The sequence below is a fragment of the Carcharodon carcharias genome, chromosome 1, assembly GCF_017639515.1.
Source record: "Carcharodon carcharias isolate sCarCar2 chromosome 1, sCarCar2.pri, whole genome shotgun sequence".
Lineage (NCBI taxonomy): Eukaryota > Metazoa > Chordata > Chondrichthyes > Lamniformes > Lamnidae > Carcharodon > Carcharodon carcharias.
In genome coordinates, this window is record NC_054467.1 from 86,057,775 (window position 1) to 86,071,152 (window position 13,378).

The 13,378-nt window shown below is 42.7% G+C and overlaps 1 protein-coding gene across 1 annotated transcript; it reads right to left on the minus strand.

Moving 5' to 3' along the window:
* Positions 1-318: 318 nt before the first annotated feature.
* On the minus strand, positions 319-510 carry LOC121284959 (cytochrome b-c1 complex subunit 9-like). The gene has a single exon (XM_041200953.1). It carries the CDS (start codon positions 508-510, stop codon positions 319-321), a length of 192 nt encoding a protein of 63 aa, XP_041056887.1.
* Positions 511-13,378: the final 12,868 nt, after the last annotated feature.

A 13,378-nucleotide genomic window follows, 5' to 3' on the forward strand; every position in this document is an offset into this window, starting at 1 on the left:
GAGGTGGTCGATATTGAGGCAGGAGGGGGGAGGCGGCTTTCAGTGGGGATGGCCCTTTTCACTGGCATTGCCCTTCTTATGGCACAGAGTGCCTAATCAGGAGGGGGACCTGAGCCTGCAGGCTTGTAGAACATTTATATCTCTTCAGTAATCATTTTCAGATAATGGACCCAGCATTAATTCAATTACCATAACAATCCATTTTTTAGGGATTGACGAAATAATCTGTCAACAGTCTGATAAAGTTAATAGTTCTGGGCTGTTCAACAGGAGCAACATCCCAGGAGATGGAAAGCATCGTGCAGTACGGAATTTTATTTATTCTTCCTCATTATTCTCATAATTGTGTTTGATGCATTTCCAGAGTTTCCCCCAATTAATGTGCTCAAACACAGCATCTCCAGCTTGGTCGAAAACCATCTCGAAGAAAATGGTGCCCAGCACAATGCTCAGCGCGAAGGTGGAAGTTCTCTTGAACATCAGGTTGTAAACCTGCCTCAACATCGCCATCTGCCCACCATCAGCAGTGGCTCTTAATTGGCCACTCAAAGGCCTCAATTGGCCCAGGGACAGGAAGGCCAACCTTCAGCCTGTGCTGTCGAGAAATCTCCTTGCTCCAACCAACTCTATTTCACTGCTTCCCAAATTGGTATTTAACTTTGAATCATAATATAGAATTAAAGTAATTGTCTAAACGTCATGCCAAGTGGCATAGGCGACCATGGCCTTACAAATTTTCCAACCATAGCAACTGTGGATGACCTCATTGTTGGGAGCTCTGTTTAGATCAGAAGACAAGTGGAGTTGTTTGGACACATTATATGTGCAGAAGGGTTGGAGTCTAATTCCACCATAATGATTAATGGAAGAAGAGCAAGCGGCCAACAGTGAAGGAAATGATTAGGCAACATTAAAGACTGGTTTAACCAGAAGTCTAACAACAAGAATTAAAGTACTATGTAAAAATAACAACACACTGTATGACTTTCGAATGGGGACAGAATTATATTTGCATCCCTGTCTCTCAAACATTCCTTCACCTGAGGGCTATATTCGCTTTGGTTCCCAAGCTATGGGGTATTTACTTGTTTATAACAGTAACTTTATTTGCATTTATTTACTGCCTTGCACATCAAAATGCCACAAAGTAGCTTAAATGATTACATGGTGTAGTGCAGTGATTGTCAAATAGGCAAACACGGTAACAATTCTGTTCTAACTCCTGGGTCAGGTAGTCCGACCCTCCTGACTACCCTCCTGACCTCCTGACTAAGCCCCCACACCCTCGGGTACTGCCCCTTGTCCCCCCAGCCCCCCCTCCACCACACTGGTCCCCTGACTGCTGCCCCATATCCCAGACTAACCCCCTATCCCTGAAACTACCCTCCCAAACCCCCACTAACAGCCACGCCCCCCGACTACTCCCCCACCCTTTGAGTACACTCCTGACCCCCATGACTACTACCCTCACCCCCTGCCTAGTCCCTGACTACCCAGGTGGACCCCTCCAACTACCCCCAACACCACACTGGACACCTGACTAGACCCCACTCCCTGACTACTTCCCACACCCCCGACTACCCTCCCAATCCTCCTGGCTATACCCCCCCAATCTTCGAATGCCCCCGCCACCTAATTACCCCCTCACCTCCTGACTAACCTCCACCTCCCTGACTGCGCCCCACCACCCACCGACTACCCCCGCCTCCTGACTACCTATCTCCAATCATCGACTACCCCACCCAACCCCTGACTACCTCCCCCAGCCCATCCACCCACCCTGACTCCTCATACCCCCCTGACTACCCCCACCTCCCCACCCTCCGAATACGCCTCCCAACCACCTGACTATTCCCCCTACCATCTCGAGCACCCCCACCAACCACCCGACCCCCTCACACCCTTCAGAGTACCCTACCCCCTCACTCATTTACCTTACAAACTCTCGCTAGCTGGTCAAAGTTGACTTGGAACATTTAAACTTACCAGTTTATAGCAGCTCGTGCCGTAAAAAAGCGGCATGGCTAGTCTTCCGCCAACACTCCTCCACTATGAGGGAAGGATTCCAGGAGCAGCCACTCTCCACATTTCTCATCAAATCCGGGTCGGAAGTCCAGGTAATCCGACAGTGATTGCCACTCCATGGAAGATTCAGCCCAGGGTTTGCATGCCCTTAAAGTTAAACTACAGTTAAGGACAGGACAGCGGTTAATTTAAAAAGCACTAAATTTCTCCTCTCACCATTAGCCCATAAACAGAAAGGTTTTTTGATTTGTTTCCCTTTTTATAAGCAGCAATGTATTTCCCCAACCCATCGGTTTTTGTGTGATCTAATTTCTAGTAATAACTCTACAGCAAACTCAAGGTAGGGTGAACTCAAAAGGTTAGTTTATTTGCACATACTCAAAACGTGAAGAGGATTTACAACATCCCCCTCACATTCAGAAAGTAAAGAGAGGGATAGAGAAAAGAAAGTTTTACAGTGCAGAGACCACAGAGAAAATAAATAGTGGCTCATTTGGGTTCTAGAGTCTAGAATAAAAGTCCAGTGAGGTGTTCCTTCACGGAGGTCAGCAGGCTGAAAATCGAGGTGGTAAAAATTCACTTTTCTGGTGGCGTTGACTTCACACGATGAGATAGGTATGCAGAGATGAATCAGTCTTGCAGGCAATGGCATAGAGCTCCCAACAGAATCAGAGTAGATGGATCCAGGTGTCCAACTTGGACCACAGCTCCACAGTGGCCTACCAGTCAGATGTTAAACAGCAGACTGAGCTTTTCAGCTCATGAATACTATATTACTTACTCCACAAGCCAGAGGCCTATGTCACATGAATCAATCCTATCCACCATCTTTAACAAAGGCTGAGCATCCACCTTTTGGAATCCAAGGACTGTTAAATGTCTCTGCCATTAGACATTGAAAGGAAGGTTGTGGTGTCTTTGACTTAGCAGATGATCCAACCCCCTCTGGTCAGCCTGGGATATTAAATGTAGATGGCCTTTGTATAGCTCTTTTTGAAGTTGGGCTGTACAGTCCACATAGGGCCATTAGTGGCTCTTCAAAGATAATGATGTGTGGGCTTTCCAAAACTGCCAAGTGGCATCTTTTGTTCTGGGGTCACAGTCAGACACCGTTTCAGCCATTTTAAAGGTCTATGTTCAGTTTCTAAAAAAATTTAGAAATAGCGATGAGCATATCTATATATTTTATAAAAATATTCAGTGTGAGGTCTTGGTCCCTCACATTATTGACAGCTAATCTAATCAAGTTGTTTAAAATGATAATGGAATTTGACAGGTAGGGAAATCCAGACCAAGGAGGCATTATTGTAAAATTATAGCTAAGCTATTCAGAAGCAAAAGCAGAAGCAGATTTTCAAAGAAAGGATGAGAAATCTGGATCAATCTCCCTTGGAAAGACTGTGGTGCTGCATCAAATGAAATGTTCAAGAATGAGATCAATAGATGTTGTTGGGAAGAGTATTGAAGGAAATGGAACAAAGGTGGGTAAATAGAGCTGAGATACAGATTAGCCTATCTTATATGGTGCAGTTGACGTTCAAGAGGAAATAGCTGGGCTTTCTCTTGGTCAAGATAAGCATTTCCTGACACTTTGTAGTACAATTGTTATCTGCTGCCTGCCAGCTGAAGATGCTTTCAGGTTGTTACTATAGGTTGTTATGGGCTGCTTCATCATCAGAGATGTTGTGAATGGAGTTGAACACTGGAATCATCAGTGGACAGACCTACTCCTGACATTATCATTGTGGGAAGCTTATTAATGAAGATGCTTGGATCAAGGTCACTTCTGAGAACTCCAGCAGTGATGTTCTGGGGCTGCAACGATTGGCCTCAAACAACATTAACCATCTTTCTTTGTGTCAGGTATGACTTAAGGAACTAGAAGGATTTCCATTTGATCTCCATTGACCAGAATTTTTCAAGGCTCCTCAGTGTCATACTTGGCCAAATGCTGTCTTGATGTTGAGGGCAGATACTGGCACTACTCCTCTGGCACACAGCTCCTCTGTCCATCCTGGAACAAGCCTGTGATATGATCTAGACCTGACTGGTTCTGGCAGAATCTGAGCTGAGCATCTGTGAGTAGGTTATTTGTGAATAGGCATTTCTTGATGGCATTATTGATAGAAGTGTCTCCTTTATTAATGACTTCATTAATGACTGAGAGGAGGTTAATAGGATGAAGTAATTGGCTACACCAGATTTATCTTGTTTTCTTATTGGACATACTTTGGAAATCTTCCATAGAGTCAGGGTCAGGACAGCTGCTAACTCTGCTACACAGGTCTTCTGCTCTACAGCTGCAAAGTTATCAGGTACCATAACTTGTTGTGTCCAATGCATTCAGTAGTTCCTACATGTGGGAATTCGCTGGACACTTAAAGGGTAAAATCCAACTTTGTTGGGGCAGCAAAACAAGCTCTAGCAGATTGGTTACTGCTGGTTTGATATTATAACCTCACAAAATTTTTCTTTCTCTTGATTTTAGTGGAAATAAAAAAACACATGGGCTGCAACATGTACAACTATTCTGCTATCAATAGTTTGGTGTACCACAGAATTTTAATTGCAATCCATTAGTATTTATAAAGGTGAAGCTCTTGAGAGGAAGCTAATGAGGATCATCCAGCACTTTTTGCACTCGCAAGCATTTCATTCTTGTCCCTTACCCATAACGTAGGCCCCACCATGGTTGAGGATGAATAGGAGCCGACTCCTTCTGTTAGCTGTCTAATTATCCATTAACTTTCTCATGTGGATGTGATAGTTCCACAAAGCTATTAAAACATATCATTCTTGTTTAAAGTATCCTGTTGAAATGTTTTCAAATTCCTGACCATATTCAATCAAATCTAAATCACATTGTGTGCTAGATACCAACATTTTTCACTGTAACCTTGTGATCTCGGTTGTTAAACTTAAATATTCGGTCTTGTGGAAAATGGAAGACATTCCCTTGCAACTAATTTCAGGCACCTGCATTGACTAAATAAATGAAAATACAAGGAAGAACTTTGCTGGAAACATGTCAAGTATTTTATTACATAGAAAAGAAAAGTTTCAGTTTGACGGATTTGAAAATCTCTGAATGATCATCAAGAGGGTACTTCCTCTACAATCTGTCAGGTCATTGTAACCCTGCTCCTTACTGGCCAACAGCAAGAACATTCATTGCAATCTTGTTCATTTTTCAGTATTTTTTAAAAACTACTTTATTTCTTGGCACTGATGCTACAGTACGAGTATGTTTTGCAATTTCTCTTGTCATTATAAAAACCTCCTTTGTGTACTTAATATGTCTGAATGGAATTTTGTTAACAGAAAATTAATCCATCTACTTGCAGCTAAAGCCTGCTGACCCAGCGTAACCAGTCTGTAAGGCTAGTACTGTGAACAACTACAGGTGCCAAAGAAAGTATCACAAGCATTTATGTATTTTGAAATTCTTCAAAAGCTGGCAAATAGTAAGGAATAAATATCCTTTTTGTTTTTTGTAGACCTTTAATAAGTGATGTTGCTTGTTTAGATTAATTGAAAATGGATTGCTGCTTTAGAGAACGTTTTTGGTACAGTTCATGATTTATAACACTTTTCCCTTTATATACAAGAGAAACTTATCAGATGAATTGCTCCTATTTTCGGAGTTTTTCTTTCAAATATTACCAGGAATTTTTTTTCCACAAAAATTTATTAAGTGGGCTCTAGACCTCTGAAGGTGTGTTTTGAACTAAAATCACATAGTCATTAGTTACAGGCAGTAGCATAACCGCATAACTGAATGAGCTAAGCATAGGGATCAGGGAGGGCCCTTAAATTGTAAATCAAGGGGCTCTGATCATATTCCCTATCTTCAAAGTTATGAAGGATTTTCTCTGAAACACTTTCATTAGAACTATCCAGTGTAAATATGCCTGTGCTTTAAAACAAAGCTTCAAAACAAAGTACTCAAAAATTTGAATAAAAGGTTATCTGTAATATTTTTGCCAAAACCTTAATTCCACAGTCGTCATGGATTCCTGTTAAAAGAGTTGAAAATGGGTCCTGTTCGTGAATGGTTTTGTACCTTATCTTTTATAAACGTGATCTCAGTTTTGGTCTTTGACATGCAGTACAAGGACATAATGATTGATAGCTTGATCTTTAAGCAATGCAAAAATAAAAAGTCATGGCACTGAATTCATTAAACTTTCCACTATGGATTTAAGTCATGATTTTTCTAGAAACTAATGAGTTCCACAGAGATACTTGTAATGCAGCTATAATAGAGCTATCATTAAATTATTTTTATCTTGTATATCCACTACTTTAACTCAGATGATTAATATTCTGTGCTATGTAAAACCCTACATTTCATTCCACAGACTGTGGGAATAAGATTGCATTGCCATATGTCACTGTTTAGAAAGTAAGCCACGTTAAACAATACCCAGACAAAAAAAAGTGAAATGTTGATTTGCATCACCTCAGTTGTGTTCTGAATTTGGTAGGAAGGCAAACTGTAAGTCATGCTGTTGCAATGTTTTCATGTTTTCAAACAATTCCTTCAGGAATCCTCCTGAAATTATCAGCAAAATTAACAACAGAAGCTACACATGATGACTCATTTGAAGGTCTTTTTTGGCTATGATGACTGACTAGCAATTAATTATACAGTCCCATCTGGAACGCCTAAGCTTTGGGTTGAGAGTAACAATATTTGAGCCTAGTGCTACAGCTGATGCCACCTTTGATTTCTTCCCATATTTGTCCCTGTGCTTTTGGATACCAGAGGGTCCCTCTGAAGTCAGCACTGTTTCAAATATGCATCTGAGCACGTTTGAGAAAAGATTTGTCTCTCAGGTTACAAGAGTGACCTCTAGTGTTAATTCTAAAGAATCAAACACTGGTTATTCTCAATGAAATGCCTGCATTCAGTGCATCTTTATATAAATATGAGGTGCACACTTGTTGGCCTACAACTACATTATTTGAGGTAAAATAGATGACAACTGCACATCACTGGATAAAGTGGTAAGACGCTAATGACTGGTGAAACAAGCAGGCATTTCACACCAAGCTCAATAAAAAACATGGGGACTGACAAGACTGAGCAGGGAGAGTAATTGCAGATAGTATAAAACCTAACAAAGCATCTTTGCAATTGCACAAATATCTTTTGTTAAATGGGAGGACTCCTTTTCCATCAACATTTTGATCTCTGAAGACAAGGGAGGGAGATAGTGTAAACATTGAGCAGCACAAGAGGCTGATTGCTAACAAAGCTCATCATTGTGAAAAGCAATATAAACAGAATGATGCCTTTTCTTATTCATTCATGGGACGTGGGCATCGCTGGCTAGGCCAGTATTTATTGTGCATCCTTGAATGCCCTTAAGAAGGTGGTGGTGTGCTGCCTTCTTGAACTGCTGCAGTCCATGTGGTATTGGTGCACCCACAGTGCTGTTAGGGAGGGAGTCTGAGGATTTTGACCTAGCGACAGTGAAGGAACGGCGATATATTTCCAAGTCAGGATGATGAGTGGCTTGGAGGGGAACTTCCAGGTGGTAGTGTTCCCCTGTGTCAGCTGCTCTTCTGCTTCTAGATGGGTTTGGAGGCTTGGTGAGATCTTGCAGTGCATCTTGTAGATGGTACACACTGCTGTTACTGTGTGTCGGTGATGGAGGGGGTGAATATATATGGATGTGGTGCCAATCAAGCAGGCTGCTTTGTCCTGAATGGTGTCAAGCTTCTTGAGTGTTGTGGGAGCTGCAGTCATCCAGGAAAGTGGAGAGTATTCCATCGCACTCCTGACCTGTGTCTTGTAGATGGTGGACAGGCTTTAGGGAGTCAATAGGTGAGTTACTTGCCACAGAATTCCTAGCCTCTGACCTTTTCTTGTAGCCACAGTATTTATATGGCCAGTCCAGTTCAGCTTCTGGTTAATGGTAACCCCCAGAATGTTGATAGTGTGGGATTCAGTGGTGGTAATGCCATTGAATATCAACGGGCGATGGTTAGACTATCTCTTGTTGGAGATGGTTATTGCCTGGCACTTGTGTAGTGCAACTGTTACTTGCCACTTGTCAGCCCAAGCCTGGATATTCTCCAGGCCTTACTGCATTTGGACATGGACTGCTTCAGAGCATGAGGAGTCATGAATGGTGCTGAACATTGTGCAATCATCTTCCTCACTTCTGACCATATGATGGAAAACAGGTCATTACTGAAGCAGCTGAAGATGGTTGGGCCTAGGACACTATCCTGAGGAATTCCTGCAGTGATGTCCTGGGACTGAGATGATTGATCTCTAACAACCACAACCATCTTCTTTTGTACTAGGTATGACTCCAACCAGCAAGTGGTTTCCCCTTGATTCGCATTGACTCCAGTTTTGTTAGGAGTCCCTGATGCCACACTCAGTCAATGCTGCCTTGATGTCAAGGGCAGTTACTCTCACCTCACCTCTGGAGTTCGGCTGTTTTGTCCATGTTGAACCAAGGCTGTAACGAGGTCAGGAGCTGAGTGACCCTGGCAGAACCCAAACTGAGCATCACTGAGCAGGTTATTGCTAAGCAAGTGCCACCTGATGGCACTTTAGATGAATCATTCCATCACCTTACTAATAATCGAGAGTAGACTGATGCAGTGGTAATTGGCCTGCTTTTTGTGTTCAGGACATACCCGGGCAATTTCCACATAACCGGGTAGATGCGAGTGTTGTAGCTGTACTGAACTAGCTTGGCTAGGGGCGCAGCAAGCTCTGGAGTGCAAGTCTTCGGTACTATTGCTGGAATATTATCAGGGCCCATAGCCTTTGTAGTATCCAGTGCTTTCAGCCATTTCTTGATATCACTTTGAATCAAATTAGCTGAAGATTGGCATCTGTGATGCTGGGAACCTCAGGAGGAGGTGAGATTTTTCTCACTTCTCCTATTCATTGACCTACCAGGGTGGTTCTAACCCATTTGCTGTTGCCTCTGCTATTGCATTAGGAACAATTAAAATTAAATAACACCTTTTCAGAACAAATCAATCTGTAGGATTTGCCTTGGAGTTGTAAACTTTGGCATGATTTAGTTAGAGTCTACTGAACCAGGAACTAAAACAAAACTGTTTTGGTGCACAATGAATTAACATGGAGATATTGATGTGCATAATGAATTAACATTTGCGGATGACACAAAACTTGGGAGTATTGTAAACTGTGAGGAGGACAGTGCAGAACTTCAAAAGGACATTGACACATTGGTGGAGTGGGCAGATAGGTGGCAGATGAAGCTCAATGCAGAGAAGTGTGAGATGATACACTTTGGTACAAAGAACATGGAGAGACAGTATATTATTGAGGATACTATTCTAAAGGGTGAGCAGGAGCAGAGAGATCTGGGTGTATATGTACATAAGTCATTAAAGGTGGCAGGACAGGTATAGAGAGCGGTTTCTAAAGCATACAGTATTCTAGACTTCATTAATAAGGCATAGAGTACAAGAGCGGGGAGGTTATGATGAACTTATATAAGACACTTGTTAGACCACAGCTGGAGTATTGTGCACAGTTCTGAGTGCCACACTATAGGAAGAATGTGAACGCATTAGAGAGAGTGAAGAAGAGGTTTACGAGAATGGTCCCAGGGATGAGACACTTCACTTATAAGGAAAGATGAGAGAAGTTGGGATTGTTTTCCTTGGAGAGGAGAAAGCTAAGAGGCGACTTGATAGAAGTTTTCAAAATCATGAGGGGTCTGGACAGAGTAAATTGGGAGAAACTGTTCCTGCTCGTAAATGGATCAAGAACCAGAGGGCACAGTTTTAAAGTGTTTTGCAAAAGAAGCAAATGCAAGGTGAGAGAAACCTTTCTCACACAGCGAGCAGTTAGGGCTTGGAATGCACTGCCTGGAAGTGTGGAGGAGGCAGGTTCAACTGAGACATTCAAGATGATTATTTAAATAGAAACAAAGTGCAGGGTTACGGGGAAAAGACAGGAGGTTGGCACGAAGTTAAAATGCTCAGAGAGCCGGTGCAGACACGATGGGCCAAATGGCCTCCTTATACACAATAACAATTCTGTGACTATGTGAGAGAGGAGGAACATTCCAAACATGCTTAGACATTTTCTTTATGACTCCTGGGGCCGGATCTTCCTATCAATGTCGGGAACCACAAGTCATGCTATTTCCCGACTTGTCGAACCTGACCCTGTCACCTCCTTCCATTACCACAGTATTTTTGTCTCTGTGAAAAATGGGAGGGCAGGGTTCAGGTCTGCCACCTCCCTAAGCAGGACCAAGGCAGTGATGGAGATGTGTGGCTGGTAATGTGGCCTGGTTTGAGGGACCTCCTCTGTTAGCTGTGTCAATGATCCTGTCCTCTACATGGTCATTAGGTTCTCTGACTCCCAGTCCTTGGGCCTCACTTCCTCACTTCCCCAACAATCCCCATGGAAAAACAGATGTCTGACCAACTGTTCAAACTGCTAATGTGGATACAGTTGTCAATAGGCCTCATTATGAATGCTTGGCTGAGCTCTAAGAATGGCTAATAAACTCAGCTCAGTAGGTTTCTGTTTAGGCAGCTTGAAGGGGAGAACTTATTTTGTTTAATAGACATCTTTAATACCTTGTAATAAGTTATTCTGTTTTCAATCTTTTTTTTTTCAATGCTGGTTTGCTTATTTAGACAAGATTAAGAGGTATGAAGTGGATTAAAACTTTTGTCATTGTTACTATTGTCATGACCATGGATCCAATCCTCATATTACTTATGGACATATTGAACTTTTAAGTAAGACATGTGTTTTTTTTTAAAAGTTCATGCAAGAAAACACTGGCTGAGACTGTAAGGTAATTTGACCAACTAGTTCAGAGAGAACAGAATGTCACACCTAAAAGTATGACACGGCCTACTTCAGGCAGACGCACTTCAAAGGAAAAGATACAACACAAACTGAACTGTAATTTCCTTTGGTTGCGGAGTTAATGGAAAATAATCTCAGTGGAAACCATCTCCTGTTGAGTTATACCCCAGATTGTGAACATGATCTGAGTTGAAAAGGCAACAGGTCTGGGTGAAAGACATATTTGTATTTTCCTTTCCAGGAATACAGAAAGGAAGGGGTTTTAAAAAGCCAACTGCAACCCTAATTCTGTCGGCTAGCCTGGTGTCCTGTTCTGGTGCATGTGTGCTCTGAATGTCACAGCTGAAGAACACCAGCAGGGCATCCCTGCGCTTGCAGGTAAAAAAATTAATTTCTCGCTGATTTCTGGAAGCAAGTCACAAGTCAACAAAGCCACAGTCGAAAAGGAAACAGGGCAGCTCCTTTCAGTTCACCTGCAGAACCAAGAATCTCCAACCCAACTGCTCAACTGCCAAAGTCAGTGGGATCACCCCAACCCCAATGGCCGCAACATTTCGCCATCTACTCCTCACGGATAAGCCAAAGGGCTGATTCATATTTTTTTTAACTCTTATTTTTGAACTCAATTTCTCATTTCTAGACTCAATTTCTCATTTCTAATCTGTGTGCATGTGTGTTGCATTTTTATTATTTTCCTTCATGTTTAGTAACTAATAAACTCACTCTTTCTTTGACCCAAATCAGCCTTATTAAATTGGTTCCTTTTAAAACATAAATACATTTGGACTGGGCAAAGGTATCCACAAGGGAAGGGATCCTTTTTAAATTAACCTTGTCGCGACCAACTGAGGGGGTTGAATAAAGAAAGGGAGCCATTTCATCCCTCCTCACCAGGGAGCACAACAATTGTGGATGCCTCATCCAGGATCATAACAAATTGAGAAAACCTTGCCCAGGGACTGGTTGTAACACTATGAATGGCTATGATTGACATTTCTATCAGGTTCCAAGGTGAGCAGTTCTTTTCAAAGGAGATTTTCAAAGCCTCTGCTACTTATGTCAGTATCGGGACATTTTAAAAACTTGCCAGACTTGCCAAAGGCTCATTAGTTCTGTATATAATGGATACTGGGAAAGTGGGCAAGGTGGCAATGGGGATGGAAAATGCATGGGGGACCTGGAAGGGGTATGGGGCCAATGAAAGGGGCATGGAAAGGTGAAGTGTCATGGGGATTGGAGGGAACATGGGGCTCTGGAGGGGATTTGAGGGGGCATTGGCAAGAGCTTTTAAACTTGCCTGCCAGAAAGGTTCCTGACTCCTCAGCAGGCTTCCACTAATGTTCATGAACTGATTCACCTGATGAGGTTCCGACAACCTTCAGGAACTCACCTGCCTACATGAAAATGCCAAAGGCAGACAAAGTTTGAATTTTCAGCAGAAATTTAAATTGCAAACTCAGCATCACTTTAAATAAGCGCCAGGTCACAACCTGCCATGATTCCCAACCTGACAAAAATGGCAAAATGGAGAGCTGCAGGAATCACTGTGGGAATGCAAAATTGTGGCCTTATACTCGCTGAACCATCCTAGAATGAGTTTGGCTTAATTGATGAAAGGCCACAACCTAAAACATTGAGTGGAATAGTGTGCCCTCCTCTTTAGCAAGTTTGGTGGTGGGGGTCATTTAATTGGGTTGGAGGGTGGCAAGAGCAGATTTACAATGAAACACACCATGCCATGGCATGGGGCCCCCAAATGACAGAGGTGCCCCAAAATAAATGAGTTTCAAAACATTGCCTCCTGTTAATTCTCGGAACAAAACAGAATTTCCTCCTCCTGAACCTGACCATGAGATATTGGCAAGCTTTCTGAGTGTCAAATTAAACCGTCACTCCAGGCTTTCCAGTGCAGCCACGACTTGCTGACTAACTGTTCTGCTGTTTGAAAAATGCAGTGAGGCTATTCAGCCAACCACAGGCTGATTCCTCCATGCATTTGCTGCTGATAGGCTCACTAGTGGACCCCAGGCAAGGCAGCAGGGAGCAGTAGACTCCAGGTGAAGCAGCGGACCCCAGGTGAAGCAGCGGACACCAGGCGAGGCAACAGATGGACCCCGGCAAGGCAGCAGACCCCAGGCAAGGTGTGAGAGAAGGAGAACAAGGAGGTTGTGGAGAGGAAAGAGAGAGTCTGAGGGCAGTGGGGGGAGAGAGAGAGTATGAATGAGGGGGGTGGGGGGGAGAGTGTTGTAGGAAATCCATGATCAGAATCATATCTTCATAGTTAAAAGATAAATCCTGTTTTTGCAGATCCTGCTAACAACGTGGGATTGATTGTATGAAACCCTGCTCCATCAGACATTTTATTATCTGCCTAAGACCAAGGCCAGTTTTTCAGCAATAATGAAGTGACAATATGAGTCTGACAGTCAAAAACACTGAGAAATGAAGAGGAGGCAAGAAGATGAAGCTAAGTAAAACGACAATTTTTCGTCTTATTTTGAAGACCTTGAAGTGTTGAAT